The sequence below is a fragment of the Dermacentor andersoni genome, chromosome 5 (genome assembly GCF_023375885.2).
Source record: "Dermacentor andersoni chromosome 5, qqDerAnde1_hic_scaffold, whole genome shotgun sequence".
NCBI classification, from domain to species: Eukaryota; Metazoa; Arthropoda; class Arachnida; order Ixodida; family Ixodidae; genus Dermacentor; species Dermacentor andersoni.
Window position 1 is genome coordinate 142,235,009 of NC_092818.1, and position 23,135 is coordinate 142,258,143.

At 46.2% G+C, this 23,135-nt stretch overlaps 1 protein-coding gene across 1 annotated transcript in view; it reads right to left on the minus strand.

The window, feature by feature from the left end:
• LOC126531303 (proliferation-associated protein 2G4) overlaps positions 1-23,135 on the minus strand; it is a 32,839-nt gene continuing 9,704 nt past the window's right edge. Inside the window, exons 7-14 of the mRNA XM_050178792.2 lie at positions 20,847-20,925; positions 17,722-17,800; positions 17,557-17,635; positions 16,460-16,511; positions 9,441-9,535; positions 2,211-2,338; positions 677-857; positions 1-190 (exon numbers count right to left, since the gene is read on the minus strand). Coding sequence (XP_050034749.1) covers positions 732-857; positions 2,211-2,338; positions 9,441-9,535; positions 16,460-16,511; positions 17,557-17,635; positions 17,722-17,800; positions 20,847-20,925 — 638 coding nt within the window. The 3' untranslated portion in view covers positions 1-190; positions 677-731. The remainder of the gene's footprint in view (positions 191-676; positions 858-2,210; positions 2,339-9,440; positions 9,536-16,459; positions 16,512-17,556; positions 17,636-17,721; positions 17,801-20,846; positions 20,926-23,135) is intronic.

The window sequence follows — 23,135 nt, forward strand, 5'->3', positions numbered from 1 at the left end:
CAGTGTTTGCAAAACCATTTAATCCACCTCAGAGCCAGACCATGAGCCCAGGAATTCAGATTGGGGTTTGATGTTGCTGGCTGGCTCAAACAAGGCTCGGTCTTCAGTGAGCATGTGCTTGTTGGTAAAAAAAAAAAAATGTGAGGATGACGATGTCCAGCTGTTCACGCCCCTTTCACAAGCACACCACCTGCACAAGAGGCCAACACAGAATGGTCAACAAAGCCTAACACGTTACAACAAGCAATCATAAGTTACAATGGGATGAACAGATCTTCATATTGTAACATTATCACACATTATCTATGGTTTAAGAAACCAAAGTTAATCAATTTCATACAGCTGGGATATGAAAAGCAAGAGAAACTACACAAAAAAGCGACTCGCTGCATTAGCAGTTGTGTGGAAGGTGCTTAAGGCCAAACCACATGTATGCGTCCAAGCATGGCAAGAGTACGGATATCTGTTCCAGACATATTTAGTACAATACAGAAGAGCTAAGTTTAATCGGCAGGTATGCAACTATACAAAGTGGTCAACAATCCATACTTTCTATGGCTACTCGGGAGGCTAGCTAGACACGGGCTTGTATCCCTTTGTTCTTTCTGCACCAGCACTCAACAATGTACTGTCATTCTTGCTTAACACAATAAGAACAAGCTCAGACATCACCAACCTAGGCCAGGCTGACAACCAAGCATGTCTGTTTCCTGAAGCCGAAACAGATCCCATCAGTCCTCCGCAGCATCCATGTTTTCTGCCTCCCCGGCACCATCACCAGCTGTTAGCATTGCCTTCTCTGCTTTCTTCTTCTTTTTCTTAGCTGACCTGGCTATCACTGAGCGGTTGAGCAAAGCCTGAAACAGACAGAAAGAGCTAATGACAAAAGTATTCAACAACAAGACATTTAAAGGAGTACAGTAGAACCTTCTTTCGTATGATTTCCCGGCATCAATGTTTGTGACCAAGAACACAGAAAATGACACTACAGTTATGCTTCATTCTTATCGGTTAATATGTTTTCTGAAAAAGAAACAAAAAAGCCTTCGGTACCAACGATCAGTAAATCACCAAACAGTGATCGTATGATATGTTTCCTGGCCACTAGATCCCATGCAAGCAAAAAAAAAAAAAAAAAAAGTGCAAGACACAATCGGGAGCAAAAGGCGCCCGTCATGGCAGCTTCCCCGCATTACTCGCCCACCTGTGTCACGTGAGAATGCCAGCACGCACTTAGTTTCCTCTTCTGCTACCAGCAAATCTTGTAGCAAGTAATCTCCCTGCTGTAGGCAATGCAAAGTCAGTATCTCGTTTTGCTCTGGCGGCATCGTATTCCGGCGTCACCAACCAGCTCGATGTTTATTTGGTTTCCCGTCACTGTCTTGAAAACAATACCCAAATAGGAAAACTTAAAGCGAATCTCAGGCGGTAGGTAAGTGCATGTCTCTAATTCAGGCCCGGCTGCGCGCACCCTATCTTGGAGGTTATCTGCAGCAGTTACACGAGCTAAGATGGCTTGTGGCTTCGTGTGCACTGTGTTCTTGTGCACCTAATGTTGGACACGTAATCTCAAGTTTCGAGGACCCGCTGAAGCTAGAGGCCGCATGAAGCCTTCCTTCCCTGCTGCCACCGCTCTTCATCCCACTAGCGTTCTGACACAGCGTCCACGGTCATCGAGTGAGCTCTCTTCATGCTTGCCTGTGCATGCAACACCATGCCTTTGATTTAGTTATTAACAAATGTTTACTGTAATTTATACAGCCGATAAAACTGATAACCTTACTTTCTATAGCTGTCTAATAATTTCCTATCACAATCAAATGTTCACCTTTTGAGCAAAACTACAACTTTCTTTTCCAAGGTTTCGTGTTCCTCTTTCTTTCGGTATGGACACCTATTAGGCAAATTTAATTGTTACAACTAATAATACTCCATGGGAACATTGTAGTAAGCAGTTTATTTTAGCATACAATAGACACGAAAGTTCACGGTGCCATGGCTGCTCATTGTTATATCCGACGTTAAAACCGGTACTGGTATAGGTGGGTTTGACTGCCTTCACACAAGTCTAACAGAATCAAATCTGTAGTTGGTGTGATAAATTCACAGGGCAAGGGTTCAGTGAGACAGCTGGCATTCTGCACTGTTTGTGCTTGCGTCCTATAAAAGAAGTACAACAGAACAGGGTTACAACGCAGCATAGCACTTACACTGAGCGCCTCATCTTCCACCTTGTACTCGGACTCAAACAGTTCAAGGTCCAGCTGGCCACCCGTGATGCGATGGGAGCCAGACGGCATCAGCAGCACTGTGTATTTGAACTGGGCCACAAATTCACCTGCATGCCAACAGTGGAGGCCAAAGTTCAGGCAGTGACTCAATGAGTCTATCTCACACCAAAACACAATAAAACCTTGTAAAGGGCAACTCTGGCATTTTTTTAACCATGTTAGGATATTATTATTTTCAAATGGCACTGACAGTGTCGTCAGTGGTAGGGTGGTTCAATTTGCTTAGAAATTAATCATTAATTTTAAATAACCAATAAATGAGAAACCGAAACAATAGCTGCTTCATGTGACGTCCTGATAAGTTGATGACGTCAGGTCCTACACAACAATAATGTAAACATGCAGGAAGCGTGCTAAACATGCAGTATACATGGCACTAACGCCAAACAAGCGATGCTGGTGATGTCTCTTGACGACACAGGGAGCTTTTACAGATTTTCCTAACTAGACAGCGGCGATTTCAGTGGCAATGGCGATGTAGTCTCTGACGTCACAAACACAGGGTGGCCAGTAAACGTCATGAGTTGGGAATGAAACCAATCAATAATCAAAGTGCAAAAGAGAATGTATATTCAAAATTTTATTAAGATCAATGGACATAGAAAAATCGCCGGAGTTGCCCTTTCATTCATAAAACCGACCTGGCCCTGCAAACGTGTGCCCTATTCAGCAGCATCAAATGGTAATTTGGGAGCGGTTGGCTATGGCACTTGCCGCGCCCTGAATTTCATCTGAATTAACTTTCAGATGACTCAGGATTATGTTTTTTTTTACTGTGCACTGGATGCACAGTACACAAGCGTTATTGCATTTTGCCCCTATAGGAATGTAGCCACGGTGGCCAGGAGAGAACTCGTGACCTCGAGCTCAGCAGTCCAAATGCCATGGCCACTGAGCTATAATAGAACCTAATTATTATCTACTAAGTGGGGAAGCAGGAAAAATGTGTGCTAACCAGTAGCATGCCTTAACCGACAACTACAAATTAGATGCTACCTAACCTTGAAGAACTTGAAGAAAAGGTCACAATTAGTAATTTTCCCAAGAAAATACCCAGCTCACTTTATCCAGTTGTAATCGAAAATATGTTGGTCATTTTCAGTTGCCACCATGGTGGCCTTGTGGCGACAACAGCAGCCTTAAATTTCGAGAGCCCTCAAGCTAACTTCTCCACAAGGCCCCATTTCTCGGTGAATGCCCTCACGACAGTCATGGCCTCTACAGCTTCGATGACAGACGAATATGGATCATCCACTTTAATGTTGTTGCAACTGTCACCACCGTTCTCAACCACTTCGTTAAATTGGTAGGGCGCAACAGTGGTAACAATCTCACTGTCTGAGAAGTCGGGAGATGTTGCTACACCACTGTCGATGTCTCGGAACAACTAAAATTGCACAGCATCACCTTGTCACTCCAACACCTCTGTGAGCAGGCTGTCACAGTCATCAGAATTCTCTTCAACTTGCGCACTGCTTGCACACTCGGCAAATTTTGCTTGAGTGAAGCAGTTCTCCATTGTCGTGGGATCCACTTGCTGCCACGAGTATGCTAGGTAGGAGGTGTACTGCACCTAACACATCAGTGCAGTACTGCTTGTCACTCTTCATTGCCAGCAACATTCTACGTAGTAGGTTCTTCCTGTAGAGATGTTTGCCAAGAAAATGATGCCCTATACGAGGAGCTGTGCGAGCGTCATGGTGTTGGGTGGCAAGAAAAAGAGCTCAGTTGCACTCAAGTTGTCTAGTGCCATGTGTACTGATGCATAGTCTATCGTAAGCAGAACATTTCTTTTTCTGCTGCGCAACGCCAGTCTAACATTGATACTTTCAAACAGCTTGGTTATCATCCAAACTGTTCAGTTGCTCCTGTATACGACACCTGAGGGCAGTTGGATGCCTTTGAAGCACCTCGAGCTGGCATACCAGCTGACAATGACAAGCAGTAGCAGCTGCTGGCTTCGTCTCGCTGACTGCCAAAACAATTGATAGCCTGCTGTTGGGCAGAAGTTTGTAAAATGAAAAGCAACCTTGCTCAAGTTAAATATGTCTTCAACGGTGTAGTCGACTAAAGCTTTCTACAGCTGCCCATTCTGTCATTCTACGGCACATTCATGGTCCGCCTGCACTGCCTCTTTGCAGCCCACCCTCGCACTTAATTTGTGGGGCACTTTAGATTTTGCTAACCAACCATTACTGCTAGAAAAATCTTGGCAGTTCAGCTTGCTTGCGAACACTTCTACATATTAACAGTAGAGCTGTTTAGGGGCTCGTACTGTCCATTGACCGTGGTGGTTGTTGTCAGTGCGCGCGTCTGTCACGCCAGGCGAAGCTTCTCCGCTGGGCCGACAGAATGGGGCCACCGCCACAGCGAGCGTCCACGAGGGGGCGCACTACTCTGAGCGAGCCAATCAGCATGCGCTAGGTGATTGGAGAAGAAAGGGGGTATGTAAGAGAGCACACCCACCAGACGACCTTTTGCACCATGGACGACGAACGGTTAGGAGGTCCCAGTGTGCCTGCCGATGAACTCCAGCCCGTACCTGCTCCAGAAACAGCGGACCCCAAACGGCTAGAACGTCAGCGCACGTGTGCCCGAGAATGCCAGTGCCGTCAAAAAGCGAATAATCCCTCGCTTCGCTCTAAGGGAACAGCAGCGAAACAACCAGAAGAAGGAAGCGGCAGCTCAATGCCAGCGCGGAGCTGTGGTTCTCCCGTGTTTAAGAAACATGAATTGCAGATCCTAGTTCAACGTAACAATAGAGATTATAAATGACGAGATCGGAGTAATCAACATTAGCAATAAACTGAGTGGATAACCACACGAAACCAATAATTGCTAAATAACAGAATAGATCATCATAACAAAAGAACAGATGATTTCCCGAAAATAATTGATACACAAAAGAAATTCACAAGGGAAACATAGGAGAAGCATAGCTCTGCTGTTTCCTCAGATTTCAGAAGTGTGGAACTGTTTTTTAAATTTTTTGGTAAGTAAGGGGCCGCTGACTGGCACATTTTGCATCCAGGCCTCTTTCAGCCACAATGAACAATGAAGTGAAATCTCTTCACGTTCGATGCAGTACCGATCTTCCACTTTTCACAAGCATTCCATATGCTGCAAACTGTTGTTAAAGGCGATCCCCATGCATTCGCAAAGGCAGTCCTCGTGGTTCCACTTTCAATGCTTCTGTCTGCTCTGTTTCGGCAGTGTTCGTTTGCCCGCAAACAAACAGACAAAATACAGTCGCCGACCATTTATTTGGACCTCGCGGGGACTGTGGAAATGTCTAAATAAACAGGTGTCTGAAAAAGCAGATTAAGAAAAAAAAAGTCCTTTATTTACACGCACTTATTCGGGCTCGGCAATAGGCTTGAAGAAATCGTGAATGTGCCATTGCACGTTGTTCCATTTACGTGCAATCAGATAAGCCTGAATCTCGGAGAGGGTCGTACGGTCACTATAGGTGGCTGAAACAACAGTCACTACTTGTGCAGGCTCCGCATGCGACGGAAGTATAGGAGCGTCATCTTTCGACTCGGAGTCATTGTCCGGTGCTGCAGCAGAAACCTGACGAATGATCTCGCCATCGTCGAGCTCTGCACATGTCAGTACGGCAGTGTCAGCACCTGTGAAACTGTCAAATGAGACGGTGTCTGGAATTGCAATGCAACCACTGCGCAGGTCTCGGCAGAACATTTTCGGTGTCAGTAGGCGGCAGGCTAGGCCTCCCAGCACCCGCTTGCCGGCATTCCCCGGCGCAATCTGCGCGGGCACTGTCGGCGCCATTAGACACTTGATGTATGCCGCGTTGGATCACCGCAAGCTGGACAGAGCACACAAAGCAAACATCACCACATCGTCACGTCGACACCAGTCGCACAAACGAAAAACTTGGCCTACTCGCATCGCCGTGCATGAAGAAAGAAACAAATCAGCTGCTGGATTGTCTTGACATGGCTTACTAAGCTGAGACCGGAACTGTTGTAGCCATGAAACAGGCAGAAACGATGATGATGAGCAGGGATTTGCGGTAGCGCCACTTCATGGGGCAGCAACGAGGCTCCGTTCGAAACAAAAATGGCGTTCAGCAAGTCGAATCATGCCCCAGTCAGAGTCGGTGCATGGTGCTCTCGATCGAGTTGGCTCAAGGATTGTCCGAAAAATCAGACGAGAGGTTTAAAGGTGTCCGAACTTTCGGCAGTTGTTATACATTATGGTCTATGGGGAGAATGGCGGTGCTGCGAAGCAGACCGAATAATCGAGCGTGTCCGAATTTTTGGAGTCCGAAAAATCAGTCAGCGACTGTATACCATTGCCACTGCACCACAACAAACGACACCAACACCAAGAACAGGAATAATGTTCTGGGCCCCACAACACCACTTACACAACACTGCAACATGCAGGGTGACACCACATGTGCGAGGGCGACACCACATGCGCATGGGAGACGCTTGACTAAAGTGAACAAAGAAGCAAAAGCTGTGACGTAGGTCGGACTACGTTAGGGTGGTGGTTGCTGCGATAGGGCTTCTGGCTTCGCCATTCTCCACACTTGTTGACGAACATCTCAAGGGGAAAGTCCAATCACCATCACCATTATAATGTCAATCTGTACTTTCCGAGATTGATATGACACCGCTTGTAATGCTGTTTTCGTGTGTTTTGTTTTTCGAAAATGAAGAAAACACACTTGTAGCCCAACACAGCATTCGCCGAACTTCAAGTTACAGTGAACATGGCACACGCTAACCGGTACACATTCCACGATCCACTACTCCGAAGTGATCCGTCAATACAGGTGAGGGGATTCATTGGGGCTTGAGCCGGAAAATTGTACAAACCACGTTTTAACTGCAACTACATTTTCAGCGAGTAACTATTAATAAGATTTTACTGTACCACGGTGAGTGATTACTGTTAATGACGCGTGATAATGGAGGAAGAAATGGGTTACTACGAAATATGGCCCTAGAACTTTTACAGTAGCAAGCATAACTGCAGCTGTATCACAGTGTCATGTGAACATGCAATCAGCGTAGTAGTATGCTTATCAAATACTATGGGCCAGTCTATTACTGAAAAGACATAATTGGGGTTCTCTTTATTGTGGGCGGCAGTGGTTTTGAAACACACCCCTCTGGCTGCTTGCCCACCTCTATGACCACCCACTTCCTCTCTGGCTTCAAGTTTGCTGTGCTTGGGGACAACTTTCTGTGCCTATGCAGTGGAAGCTATGAGCGCGAGGGGCCAGCTTCCACAAGCACGCTGTCACAGCAGCCTCACACGATCACAAGCCAGAAACACAGACAGGGAAGCTGGCGGTAATCGTGGACTATCGCGGTACTAGACCTCTATAAAATTGCAGCAGTACGGTAGGGGGTGCTATTTTGAACACTTGAACCTAAAGAAATGTCCTTGGGCTGCTTCACACATTGCCGATTGTTCCCGCCGCTACACTCAACTTTATTTCACAGTAAGCAAAGAATGTTTCTTGTTTCAGCTGATGTCGGCACCTTTCAAGTTGCTTTGTCATTATCACTATCGTCTTTGCTGTCCCCTCTGTTTGTAGCCATCCCAGTGATTTATGGCGTCAGTAAATTCACCTGCCATGCATGCGGCATGTGCGTCTTTTCTATGTTCTGTAGAATAAAATATCCTTGCTGCATGTTGCCTAAAATAAAAATTACATTCGAAATCACACCTCTGATGGTCAATCACGTGTGTTGCATAAAGCGAACAAAACAAATTGCGTCAAGTGCATTATTGTGCAGGGCCTGCCTCTATGCACCTCTCCCCCATCACATGACGTGCCGCATGGTTGCTTGACAGGGTTGTTATGCCACTAGGTCCCGACTTCAAATTTGGGGAAAATGTCCGCTTTATTAGCAGCCTCACGTGAAGCTTGCTAAGTGGTCCGGCAACGGAGTTTCTGTCCCACTCTCAGTTAAAATTTCAAGATATCTGCAATTCGGCCCTAAACTACTTTGAGATAAAGGTCAATAAATACATGGCAAGTATAAGGAATCGTTCGGTGCCGCAGAAAATTTCAATTTAGCCAATCTCTCGAGATATGCGAGTTTGAGTTAACGAGGTATTACTGTATGTCCAGAATGCAGAAATGAAGTCTGTTGCATTATGTGACTGCACTTCAATGTCTGTTGTGGTGTCATTATTCAGTACATGCTTGTGCCCCCCTGTTCCTCAAATGTCCACTTCTCAATATTTCCCGAAGGGAACCATGGGCATAATGGGAAAATCTCACACAATGTCACAGGCTTGCAACTGGTCTGTGATAAACAGTAGCTAGCCCTAACAACAAACTTCAGTACATACTATGCATGCACACCATGAGAACACAAAACATCAATGAGAAACGCAAGCAAATGCGGCTATGCCTTAAACACAAGGCCAAGCAAAATGCAATAAAATTACTTTCAATAGAACTGCTCCAGTTTTCTGAAACTATTGTGGTCAGTGCGCTACTGTGTGCTCCCATAAGCGAGCTGCCTGAACAAGGACGAAGCCCTAATAAGTAGTACCCCTTCATTAAGCCACAGCGGCTAACTACTAGCCCAAGTATTGAGCACCCCAAAGAAAACAATTATCTGCGCATGCTTAAATCTGTAATATTTGAGTGGCAAGGTCATGCTGAGTAATCTACACCAATGAAAAGAGACTTAAAAAATATCTATTGTGATAGATATCGCAATTTATAACATCAGCTGGCATGCCTGAAGAGGCAAACACTACTCGCAAAAGAAATTGCCATGTTTGCTAATTAACAAAATATCATTAGCACTGTTATTGCTTAACTTCAGTACCAATTAACCTTGTGATTAATCATCTTAGAGCACATGTCCTAACCGTGCAAGCGAAGCCAAGCAGTAATGAAGTAATGTACATTTAACAAAAATCTTGTGCTTGGCACCAGTTCACAAGATCTGTGATGACATGCAATGGTGTTCCTGTCACAGACAGTTCTCAGCACCGTGCAAAATGGAGCAAGTCTGGAAGATGTGAGGCTCTACTACATGTACACAAATTTCTGTGAATGGGTCGATCTTGAGTTCTACCTTATCAGGATGCAGCCAACATGGCCAGCAACTGTGGGCGAAAATTTAAGAAAAACATTGCACTCACCCTCCTTTTCATACAGGACCTGGAATGGGTCAAGTAGCTTGTGGTTGACACACTCAACGACTCCCATTTTCGCCTTAATCTCCTCGTCAAACGCCCTGTTTCAGGACAGACAGCCCAGTTAGCAATGCATTTTCTAAACTAGGCTACAACACACCAACACACCACACCATGTGACAGCAGGCGCGCTACTGTACAAACTTTTGGATTAAGTCTAACTCCAAAGAACTAATAAAAAGCGACTGATGACGCTTCCTGCAAAGTACTGCTGGCAATGCAAAACAAGTTTCTTGTGCAGAACACAACCTCAGATACTAGACAGAAGATCATTTAATGGGTTTGAGTGAGCCACTAAAATGAGTGAATGCTAAGAAGCACCCAAGGTCAGTTCTTGAGTAGATTTTCACATTCCTATGGCACAGCAGGGCTACAAGTGCTTTGGAACTACAGTGAACTCTGGTTACGACAAACTTGGTTAAGCCGAATTGTCGTATATAATGAACAACATGGGAACGTTTGTTTGGTTTTCCGTAGACTCAATGACAAAAAAAATCTGCTTAAGATGAACAGCCTCAGACATTTTCTTCAGTTACAATGAACATTTGGAGTGACCACCACCGCTACTGATCCTGGATCCAGGCTAGGGTGTCTCGATGTGCTGCGCCTGGGGGCGCACGCATCAAGGCAATCTACTGAAGGCCTGCCGTGCTCATTATCCGTGGACAGAGGCGAAAACAAACAGAAGACGGCGCGCTGCCTCTCCCACCTTCCTCCTTTGCACATTCGAGATTGAGCCGCCATCATTGGCTCACTGTCACACGCTTTCACTCGCACACACAGCGTACGGTAGGCAAGGACAATGTTATCACAAGATGAGCCCAGTATGTCCATATCACAAGCAAAACCTGTAGCAACTGCCAAGGAGGTGAATCCAATGCTTTTCTGTGATGCTTCGCCTCATTTCTGCTTCTCCACATCCCCTAGACTTTTCTCTAGGTTGCGCTGAAGCCACATCAACATCAGCGAGTGAAGCCACATCAACATCAGCATCGTTTCAGTGCCATGCAAGAGTCGGGAGCGCTGTGGCTCGTGTTGTGGTATCGTGCAAGCTAGGACAAAAATGGGGTGCCCAGCATAGAAGAAAAATTGGACATCATTTGTGCTGTCAAACGTGGCACGAACGCAAGAGGAATCTACCGTTGACTACGGTGTGTGGCATTTGGAATGCGAAGGGGAACTTGGTCGGCAATGCTGCTGCGACCGTGAAAATACGCCGGCTACGAAGTTAAGCTTTTGAGGTTCAACTTTTCGCCATTGTTGTCTCTGTTATTGCTGAAGTGTCGCCTAACGACAGTGATGAGGACAACACGGAAAATGTCAGCACGGGAGATTCAGGCTCGACAGTGGCAGATGCTGCGCGTTATGTCAGCCTCATGCGGGTGTTTGCCGAGAAGAGGGGGCTGGTGGAAAAGCTGGCTCATAGCTTGAGCGAGTTTGAGGCCGCCATTGTCGCTGCTAGCCCGCTGTGGCATCAAACGAAAATAACATACTTTTGTCACGTGAAGTGAATGAATATTGCATGTTTTCTACCCTTTCATCGCACTCTCTCGTAGTTCTGTTTTCGACAGGTAAGTCAGCGATCTCACGCTATTTCGGTTAAGCAGTACTACTGTTTAGTACATACTTTTTCTGAGCTCTGGCCAACTACGGTTTAACTAGGTTTCACTGTATTCATTGTATTAACATGTATGACTACTACAATTTATTAGAATTAGTTTTTCTGCATGGCCGTTAGGGTGTGTCACGCACAGTGAAAAAAGAAGACGGGAACAGCAGTGCACTTTTCAAGAGGCAACAGCAACACCATCATCTCGTTGCACCACAATGTCCCAGTGGGCCCACGGGTCTTGGCGTGTCAGAGGGAGCTTAGCTGTTCAATGCATTGTTCGTTTCGAGAAATGAAAGCGACGCTGAAATTCACTATCTGCCATCTCTTCAAATGCATTTCGCACCTCCGACTGCTCTGCTGCTTCCTCGAGCTACGCCAACGTAACAACCGAACCTCCCATTGCAAGTGCCATTTTTTCAAATTGCACTATGGATTGGATGCAAACGTGTCGTTCTGTAGCTGAAGTCACTGTTTGGATCCAATCCAATCCACCAGACGTGACATGCGAAGTTGGTCTCATGACTAGTGCATGACCGCTCTAACTGCACAACTCTCGTCGTATTCTGCTCCTAGCAGATAACGCGCTCAATTTCAAAATGGTTGGCAGGAGTGTGTTGTCATTTTGATGTCACCGAGGACGTGGCCCCGGCCTGTGGCTGATGATGTCGGCACGGCCTAGGCCAATCGTGCACTACAGTTGAGCCCGCTTATAACGAACCCGAGCGTCATGCGGAATTCGTTCGTTCTATCCAGAAGTTGGTGGTATGTGAGCCACACACAAAAATTGACATCAATCAAAACAAAAATTTATTGAGAAAAAAAATCGGTGATCGTTGTCTGCCTCGTCAGAGCACACCCAATGATGGCGGTTTCAAACTTGTTCAAAGCTGCGATGTGTTCGTCACCCAAGGCCTTAAAATACACAAGATTTCTAAGTGCCTCAATATGGCTCACTGCTGTGGTCGCGCTTACAGGTGCTGGATCCGACGGATCGTTGTCATCGTCCGATGCTTCGGCGTCACTTGATGCCTGCATTTCCCGGACGGCGGTCTCATCGCAAAACGACTCCGCAACTTCAGCAGCGTCGTCCACATCAACAAAATATTGCCAATCAAGATCGCAGCCGGCCAGGTTAGCGTCAGCAACGCGTCGCCACAAGTCGTCGTCAGGCTGGCTTTGTTCAGCGTCTTCAATGCCTGCTTCAGGTGCGTCAGCGAAGCCGGCCTTGCGAAAACAATTCCGGATGCATTCGGGTGTCACTTCCATCCATGCCACTTTGATCATTTCTATCGCCGAGTACAGGGAGACCTGCAGAGGCACATTGGCAGCGGGGCGATCAACTGCAATCAGCATCCGCTGCACAACACGGCGCCTGTAGGCCGCTTTAAACGACCGTATTACACACATGTCCAGCGGTTGCGCTTTTGAAGTTACATTTGGCGGCAGAAAAAGCAACTCAACTGCCGTTAAGGGGAGACGCGGGTCTCGAAATGACAAAAAATCGCAAAAAAGTAGATTTTCGGAAAAGTGCGTTTTCGCTACGTTTATACATTCAAGAATCCCTCCGCGAAATCTAGAACCTAAATTTAATCGGAAAATAATAAAAAAACACACTTATACGGGCCACGGTGGCCGCGGAATTAGCAAAAAATCGCCAAAAATGTTCGAACTTCGCGCCGTCGTCATTTACGAACGCGTTGGCCGGCGGGCGCCATGTTGAGCTTGTTTGGAAGCTGCTTTCTTTGTGCGTATTTTGCGTCGGTTCAAAATGGCATAGGTGAGGAGGAACCGACGCTATCGCGTCATTTCTGAAGGATGCGCCCGTGCCGCTGATTGGCCAAAGCACGCACGCCCCCCGCGCGCCTCGCTCCTATTGGTCTGGCGCCGTTTGAGTGCCGATTCCCGCGTTCCCGACAGGCTGGTCGCTCTCGTGCGCGCTGCGTGTTTGTCTCTGTGGTTTCATCGCACCGCTCGCTTCTCGACAACGTTCGATGAAGTGTCTTTTTCGCTGCCTGAATGGCTGGAGGAGATCGTCGTCTGAAGACTACTACGCGTCAAGCGTTCGGCAAGGCGCGAAGGCGGCCGTGGAATGCGCGATAGAAGACGGATAAGCCTGTCGTGTACCCGGAGTTGCCGGCTGCTGGTCTGCCTGAAGATTCTGCCGGATCGAGTTCCGAGCTGCAACCCAGTACGTCTAGCATCAACACTTCGTCCACCCACGCCTCGCGTGTTGGCGCAGACCGTGTAGATACCGTTTTCTTCATGACCGAAGAAAGAAGCAAGCGCGCAGCGATCGCCGATAAGGCGAAAACGCGCCTGGCGTCGCAGTCTGCAACGGGGCGAAAGTTGGAGCTGCTGTGTGTTGACACGAAAGAGGACGTCAGCGACAGCGGAACGGAACTTGCGATCGTGGATTTATCCGTGGTGCAATACTTTTTTGGACTTATGCCGTGTCCCGTGTGCGCCAAGAAAACGCTGATGCTTTCGAAGGACCCCGCAAAGGAGTACGGGCTCTGTGCCAAGCTTGTGCTGGAGTGCTCCACGTGTGGCATGCGCGAAAGGATCGTCGGAGGATGAAAAGGATCGCCGGAGGCTTCACATGTCCAACAAGGATCACAAAAACAGAAATGCTTTGATAAACAAGCTTGCAAAGAGGCACAAGCCACCAACAGACTCTGCCTACAGTCTTGGGCATTTATAGGTATAGGTGTGACCTTTTGCTGAATGCACAATTGTGAGAGTGTGCAAGAGATATAAATTTTTTTTTTTAAATTTAAATTCTGGGATTTTACGTTCCAAAACCGTGATTTGATTGTGGACCAATTTTGACCACTTGGGAAGCGCTACAACACAAGCACATGAAGTTTCTTGCATTTCAGCTCCATTGAAATGTGGCGACCACCACTGGGATTTGATCCCAATTTTTTGTTTTAGCCGTAACTTTGTGGAAAGGACATATTTTGTTGTGGCCATGAACTCTGCACAACTTTATTTGCATAGGGATGCGATTTGTGTGCCTTCTGTTCAACAAGGAACTAAAATAGGAATGTGAAGCTCGTGGTGCTAGCTTTCTGGCATTGCTTTCAATGACTATGCATGATTTTGCAACCAATATCTCAATGTTATTTTTGCAAAATGGCCATATATATGTCATGAACTTGTTGCTGAAAGACAGGGCTACATGGTGGTGCAATTTATATTGCCATATTGTTAGCCCATTAAAAGTTACAGTGAACTGAAAGTTCAAACTCATTTTTCTCAGCTTCATTTTTTTGGAGACCGCACACTGCCTTCATTTGTTCTTTCTAAGTACCAGCAAAATGTTTGGTATCAATATATTTGTGTCGAATGGATCTAGCCGGTGATGCTATTTATTTATTTCTAAAGCTGCCGGCTAAATTATAATTGCCACTAAATACAAACGAAAATTAGCAGAAATATTCGAATTATGTTTACATCTGTTATTTTTGCATTATAATTGCACTGAGAACAATAAAAATAGCATCACCGGCTAGAGCTACTCTCTGGCGTTCTGGCTGTATACTTTGTTTTTCCTTTTGACAAACTTAAGTTTTTGAAAAGTCCCGTAAGAAATTGATTGAATTTCTGTATTAAAAACTTTGCATCATTTGTTCTAATGAAGATATACAACATTTAATTAGATATTTGCAATCAGCAGAAAAAACTGAACAATACTGTTAAATATCATCCCGTTCACACTAAAATTAACAAAATTGGTTTTGGGACCCACATCTCCCCTTAAGACAGCTTGGACATGGTGGGCGGTACAGAAGAACTTTGCGCCCTTTCTTCGCCATGCTGCTGTCAAAGTCAATAAGCCATTCCGCGAACAACTCACGTGTCATCCACGACTTCGAGTTATGCCTGTAACGCACTGGTACATATGTGCGGAAGCAACGTGGCCTCTTTGATTTACCGATGACAAATGGCAAGCATCGATTGCTTCCATCCATGTTGGTGCACAAAAGCACAGTTATGCGAACTTTGCTGTGCTTGCCGCCAGCACATTTCTCACCTTTCATAGCGTACGTTTTGCCAGGCAGCATTTGATAGAATAGCGCCGTTTCATCGGCGTTATACACATCCCTTTCAGCATAACTTGATACACGGGCCAAGTATTTAGACATCCACGTGTTGATGTCTTCGTCGCTTACCGATGCCGATTCGCCGTTGATGGTCTTGAAAATAATTCCGTGGCGGAGCTTGAAGCGATGGAGCCAGCCATTGCCAGGAGAAAAATCTGGGAAGTCCAGGAGGAACGCTAAGTCCTTTGCTTTGGACAACATCAGCGGCCCGCTGATGGGGACATTGCGTGCTCGAGTATCAAGGAACCACTTTAGAAGCGAGTCTTCAATGTCTGCATATGTGGCTTTCCGTAGGTGCTTCCTCGTCGCGGAGTCCGTGGCGGCACTCTTGTAGATTTTGTCCTTCTCTTTTAGTATCGTGGATATTGTCAATTTCGACAAACCATACTTTATCACCAGTTCGTGGTTTTTCGCGCCTTGGGAAAGGTCTTTCAAGATCAACAGTTTTGTGGCCAAGTCCAAAGCTTTTCGCTTCACTGTCGAAGTAGACGCCGGCGAATCTGCCATCTCGAATAGGCACGGGAGCACACCAGTAGGAAACAACGCCGACAACGCTAGCACAACCACAAGAAAGAAAAAGACAGTCCTGCAGTCGTGTGAGGTGTGAGGCGCGGCGTTAAGGGGAGGGGGGGAAGGGAGAAGAGGGGATACGAAAGCACGTGATCACGTGCTACGTTGTCAATTGGTAGAAAACTTCGCCGCTGCCCTGACGTCGACGATGGTGAGTGGGGTCCCGTGGTGAATGAGCTGCCACTTTCGACTTGTGTGTTCACGTTGCTGATGCGTGCTGGGCCGGCATTTTTTTTTTCTCTCTCTCTCGTTATCGCGGCGAGCCCCTCGCCGCTCCTCCGTGCCTCCGGCGAGACGCCGCGGGAAAGCCAATTCTCGGAGCGTGCACAGCACAGGGTCGGTGGATCTCGCCACGTGGAAAGTGGTCCGCGACACCAAGGCGTTCGCCGTAGCCGATCGGCTAGGCTCGCGGGCGTTCGTTGTAGCTGAGACCGAGCGCCATAGCCTAAACGTATATTTTGACGGTCACGCCGGACTTGCTCGTGATAAGCGAGCGTTCGTCTTAAGTGGGGCCGTTATAAGTGGGCTCGACTGTATTAAACTGAATATGCACTCCAAACAATGACCTCCGATCATGCCAATCTTCCCCTTAAGCATTGACTTCATTGTGCATTGCGTTTACCTCCCTAAATTATAACACAATTAACACTTAAAGTAAGACACATGCTGAGGCTTACCTTAGTGTGAATGGCATAGAGGCATACTGCTTGTCTACAATGCTAAGGAAGGCTGAAAAGAAAAGAAATTAATGCATCAATATAGAAAAAGTGTTTTCTCTAAAAGTACAGACAAAAACACTGTGCGGCATCATTAAAAGGACAAAAAAAAAAAAAAAACCAAAGAAGACACCACTGAATAGATCCTGGTTTGATTACCCTTACAGAAGCTTGCAATGTTTTTTTCTAGTTACGATAACAGCTACAGATGAACTCGCAACAGAAAGTGGTGCAGAGGGATCCAAAGGTGCAAGAACAATTTCAGACGCCAGGCTCTCACAGGGCACCATAATCCCACATTATGCATCAAACAGGCAGCATAGAGAGGGCTTTCTTCTGCAAGTAAATCCAATACCAATATATCCTAACTTCATATTCTTTCACGTTAAAATGCAACAATCTTTAATCTTAAAACTTGGAGGATGCTTAAGCTTTGCCTTAAGTGGAACGCTATAGCAATCTAAGATCCCTGGCTGCTTCTCATGCTTCCCGGCCACTGCAACTTATGTAACTGTATAATGTTTTCCTGGAAATGCTGGCAGCGAATGCTGTGCACAAAGGCGAACTTTCTGATTGTTTCTTTCCTTCACCCCACAGCAGGCGCCGCTGCCGCCACAGATGCGCAGAGGTGAGCGCCATTCAGATGGTGTTGCATGGAACCAAGTGGGGCAAACTGCTCCTACTAAGACAGACCTCAAACGACAGCTGGAAAAGGGGTCTGTGTGACTTTCCACGTAAGAGAATTATGTTTTCTCGTATATTCAAATTACAATCCAATCCTACCATGTCTGAAGGTTGTGCGTAAGTCGTGCTTCACGAATTTTCTGATGCATATTACTTTGACACACCAACACTGAAATTTAGGTGCAAAATTCCAAAAAGAGGAGTTTGGCCTTCACTAAGGCCAATCTCCTCTAGAATTAAACCTTTGCTGAAAAATTAATGAAAAAGGATTTTGAAATATTACTCGATTAGTCTAAAGCACATTTAGTGCTTCTCTTTAGCATTTGACACCAAGTGTGCCAAAGTTAGTGTAAAATGATAACATGCAAACCCACCTCGAGATGCCTTGCTTCGCAACAAGTAAGTTTCGTCGGTGCGCTTGTACACAGTCGTTCGGGTGTCCATCTCGCGACCCTGCAGAAAAACATGCGAGATCCTTCAAATGCAAGGTGAGGCACAACAAAGGTGCAAGCGAGAAAAGGAAACAGTGTCTAATATACCTTGCCTTCTCCTGTGCTCACCAGGACGTCGATCGCATACACTTCATGCAGTTCAAACTTGCACTTCTCGTGCTCTTTCCTGCAAACAAAAAGAAATGTTACTGCCACTAAAACAACTGCAACTGCGCAATCTCATCAGAGGGCCAGTCGGGACATTTCAAGAACAGTACAAAATTTCAATGATCAATCGGCTGTGACACTGCATCTCAACTTCAGGTCCAGCATGTATTCTTGATCATGTGATCACACTTATGATGCACATTGAAGTGAATGAAGAACTGTTAACTATAAACGGCTCCTAACATCGCTGTTTATAATGATGAAGTACAATTGTTCACTTACTTAGCCAAGAATATTCAAACAATTTTGTCAGTTATTGAAATTATATGCCAAGGCTCATGAATGCGGCGAACTTCTTTCAGTTGCTCTAGGATGTCAGCAGCATATACTTTTCTCAGTCTATCACACAGGCATACATGTGAGTACCAAGTCACTGACCACAGTTGGGCTAAGTGATCATTCCAGGTGCCAAAACTATGGGGAATTCCAATGGCGGACTCGGAGCACTTCTGGTAGAAGATTTTTTGCTCCCTGGGGAGCAAGTGTATTCCATTAGAAGATTGAGAGAGTGTTTCCCGTATCTATGATTGCTGGATTGGGGGCAGCTCCATCACTAGATCCACTTCACAGAGCGGCGCTCTCCGCGAAGATTGATGGAGTCAGCCAGAAGTTGCTTGATGCCCCACCCATAGCCAATGTACCGCTATGGCACGCGCGCCCATGAACACAAATTGCGGTCTCTCGGAAGAAATGAGTGATAATTTGCATCGTCAGCTTGCGCGTTTACTGCTTACAGAGAACGACGATTCATCTAACTCAAGTTCCGAATCGACCGACGGGGACTCAAGCGACGAAGGAACTTCGGAAGCTAATGTTTGAAGCAAGATTTCGACATGTTTTAGCCGACAGTCAAGAGACCGAAAGTTGCGTATTTCGTCAACGATATCGTTCGCCAGTATGGGACAAAGACGTAAAAACGGCTCCTTTTTGGAAGTTTGCATTTAATAGCCATTAGTTTTGTTGATGAAATGCAGTTCTGAAGGCACTTCAGGCTGTCTCGATGTGCTGCCACCGAAATGATTGCGGGCTTCATTGCGTCTCTGAACACAATCACAGCGGTGGAGAGAAGCAGACTTACATGCGTTGTGACTTCCATTACAACGCAGGCGGCTAGAAAGGAACACGAAACTTCTAAACCCAACGCACATGCAAGTTCAAGCCGAAAAGGCCGAAAACAACGAAAAACATGAGGAAATAGATGAGCATTAGTGCCCCCTGCCACTAGCTCTGGCAGGAGTGCCTGTGTTTCAATCGCAGATTTCATTCTGTTGCTCTCCAGTGCAGTGGAGTGCTCCAGCGCAGATTTTATCAGCCACTCCGAACCTGCCACTGGAATTCACTACAGTCAAACCTCGATATATCGAGAATTATCGCGTATATTGAACACTTTCTATATCACCTGGAAAATCGGATGCATTTATTTTTAATTTCGAACAGGGTTGGACACAAAATGGATATATCGAACTCCACAACCACGGACCTTGTGCGCTCTGTTGACAAGCGGTGAGCTTTCCTGCAACACCCTCGAAGATAGCAGTGGCGCCATGGGCATTCCCAACTGCTGTGCGCTACAGCTGCACACATCGACTGCGTCGAGTGCGCCATTTGATCGTAGCGGTGCACACACGCAGTGGCTTGGCTAGTTCGACAACGTCAACGACGCATTTCATTTGCCGCACTGACCCCTTGTGGTTTGCATACACAAAGACGCCCAACAGCACACGCTCACTGGGCTCACTCATTAACGCCTTTGCAGATGCCACTTAATACTTTGTTATTGACAGTGTTTCAAAATGCTGCAATTGACGGACGTGAAGATCGCAGCAGAAGTAATGGCCAAACGCAGACGCTGCTGCGGTTGATCCCGCAAGCGTTGATGTTGGCCTGCTCCCGACTTCAACTGGGACTGCAGCTGCTTTGGCCCTTCTACGCCACTACTGTGGTGCAATAGAGGGCACCGGCTTATCGCTTGTGGATTGTTCAGACTAAGTTGAGGATTCCATGTTCAAGCATGCGGCTGCTAATAAGAAGCAGGCTACATTGCTGCAGCACTTTCAGTCAAATAAATAAATACTTTGTGGGAAGCTTCAAGTGAGTATTTACTACACCACGATTGGGGTGTGATCGGGGATCGTTGTTCGGAACGCAAGTTCGGTTGCGCGTGCATGTGTTCGTGCGGCTGACGAAGTCGGCGCAGCCTACGCTAATTGTGTGCGGTGCTATTGACCGCGCGCTCCGAACAACAATCCCTGATCGCGCCCTTGGTTCATTGATTGATTTGCAGAAGTTTCTGATGCATTTTTTACATGATTTTATATATTGAATTCTGGCTATACCTAACTATTTCGCGATCACCGTGCTGTTCAATATATTGAGGTTCGACTGTAATAGCAACCTGCTGCAACCACAAAAACACACATCAAGTGTCTGTTGACTACGCCGCCATCACACCACGGATGCGAAAGTTGCGGGATCGTTCCCCATACGCGGCAAGTTGTTTTTTCATCCACGTACATTTCCATTAATTTATCGTTTCTCTATTTAATTTATTAAGCACAATTAATTTCCCCTATGTTGTCTTTGGTGTCAGTGTTTGTTGGCTTCTTATGATATGACTAATAAAAATCGGGCCCCTCGGTTAATCCCCTTTGTTCTCGTTCGCGGCAGTGTAGTCATTTTTGCCAACAGTACAAGCACAATTTGCTTGCAGCATGGCATGGAAAATGTACACGTAGATGTTATGATGAAACTATACTCAAGAGAAAAGCCCCAGCACATGCAGCAAGCACTCTTTCTTCACTTAGACGATGGCCGGTGCCGCTGTTAGTTGGGCCAAAGATGCAGTGCACCCAAGTTTACTTGCAATTTAGGAAAGTGGTTCTAGTGTAACGGGTATGCACACATATGCTGCAATGCTTCATTACATAGCGCTAAGCAACCAGCAAGGTCAGAACAATTGCAAATTTCGGTGAAAGATTAGGTAACCGTACATGGTATACTCTCACCTCTGGGCTTCCGTCGGGTTCTGAATGATTGACTTCTCTCCGTCTATCCTGTACTGCTTCAACTGGTGTGACAGCATCCCTGCACCACAGGTTACACTGTCAGGCAACTACCACATGCAGTCACATAAACAAAAAAGCGATGCTATGACAGGGTTTGTATAAAAATATCCAAGTCAACATTGAAAGGTTTTGAGGACCCTGATAGTGAAACTTAAGAACTGTAAAAGAGATTGTAGTTGCACTCCCTAACCTTATAACTCTTAAGGGGGAAAGCGAGGATCAGATCGTGAAAATCGCAAAAAAGGGCGATTTTTGGCAACGACGCGTTTCGGTATCTGCAATGCCTAATCTACCCTGTATCAAAATGGTTCGACTGAAAACACACTAAGAGTGGCCGAAAAAAATTAATTTATCAGTGCGTAGGGCGAGAAAACAGCTTTAAATAGCGTAAAATCACCGCAGTTCGCGGCGCCCTTCCTCGTCTTTCCCGCCACCGAACGCCACCATCTTGGTATCGTTCGAAAGCTCGAAGTTTCGCCATTCCGTTTCTGAATTCTTCGGTCGTCGCCATCTTGTAACAAACACACAAACACAAAAAAAGCACGGATCTGCTAGAGGCACGGGCCCTGCGATGAAAGCGGGCCTCCAATTGGTTGCCGTGCTGAAAGACGTCTTGCCATTGGTTGCTGCTGCAGCAGCGGGCAAGCTGGCAACAACAGCGGACCGCAGTTGTCTGCTTTAAAAACCACGCCGGCGTCATTCTTCGTTTTACACTCGCAGAACTCGGATTTATGAAAGCTCCCAGATCAGTGATGGATCGTTGCTCGTTCGAAAAGAAATTTTAAACGAAGCATGCCTTCGGAAAACGAAAGCGCAAGCCTCCTATGGCGAGAAAAAGACGACAGCCAGCGGGAAAAGCGGAGCACCCGATTGAACATGAAGATAACGTGCCGCATTATCTTGCACCGTGCGATTCCAGCAGCGAAGCCGACAATCGCCCTGTAACATCGGAGGCTCTCGTGCCAATGGAGGCTCTCGCACGTGTGCGTACGGCCGCGCGAGTCAGCAATTGAGATTGCGTTGTTGGAGGCGACGCGGGTTGAAGGTCACCATCGCTGCCAGAGACGGTGTACGTTTCCGATGCATCGTGCGACAGGGACACGCAGCCTGCGAGTGAGCCCCAACCGTCGATGAGCTACACACTGTATGGTGACTCAAAGCTCACCAGGCGAATCGTCACCGGAACGTCGCATGATTCAGACGCGCCTCAAGCAGAGTTTTGTGTCAGCGGTGACTGCAGAAGCGCAGGCATGCAGCGTTTGCGACTCCCTTCGCGCAGTGTCCGCAACTGAGCGGAAGTTCAATTTGATGGACCAGCAAGGCCAAGAACAAATTTCGGCCGCTTGTGACTGTTAGTTCAATATTGTGCCTGTTTCCGCGATGAACTCTTTGATCGCTAAAACTCTGTGCCCAAGATGCCAACATCGTTCTGTGGGTGTACACTGCGATACTAGGCTCGGTCTGGCAGTGAAAATGGTGGTCATGTACTACTCCAGAGGGCTCAAGAAAAGGATAATGAACGCCTGAAGAAGGCATCCAAAGCCCACCAAACAAAGAGGCAAAAGGTGTAAGAAGATGCCTGACAGCAATGATTCAAAATATTACTGCCCTGGTGCTTTTTAATAAATTTGCAGTGCTTTTAAAACTTTGCAGCCAGTTTTCTCAATTACCTCGCTCGTGGAAAGCGTAGCACAACAATGGCTGGACTAATTTTGGTCCAGTTTGTTTTGCTGTGATCCACAAGCTGTGCTGTACTTAAAAACAGTCTTGAAATGTTTCTTTATCTTTCCGTTATTTAATTATTTCACAATTACTACATGGCTCCATGTAGTGGAGCACAGTCATGTGCACATTATGTTGAGCAAAAAATTATTAGCGCACTAAAAAAAAAAAAAAAAATCTAACATTGTCTTGGTGTAGATTAGACATTTGGGCAAACATGCAAAATATTCCCAGCTCCCTATCGTGTTTCATTACTCTGCCAGGCTTTGCACAAACAAGGAACTTATAAACTCTTATAAAACAAAAATTACTGAAGATATCCTAATGAAATTTTAGATTTGTCTTTTTATTGCAATGCGCAGTGTGTGTGCCAAATTTTAGCCTTTTCTGTCAAAAAACAAAAGTTAATTCTGATTCCCTCCTCCTCCCTTAACTGCTATCCCTCCTCCACAGGGACATTTCTGTTTACAAATTTAGTCATACATTGTCTACCTAGGCTATTAGCTC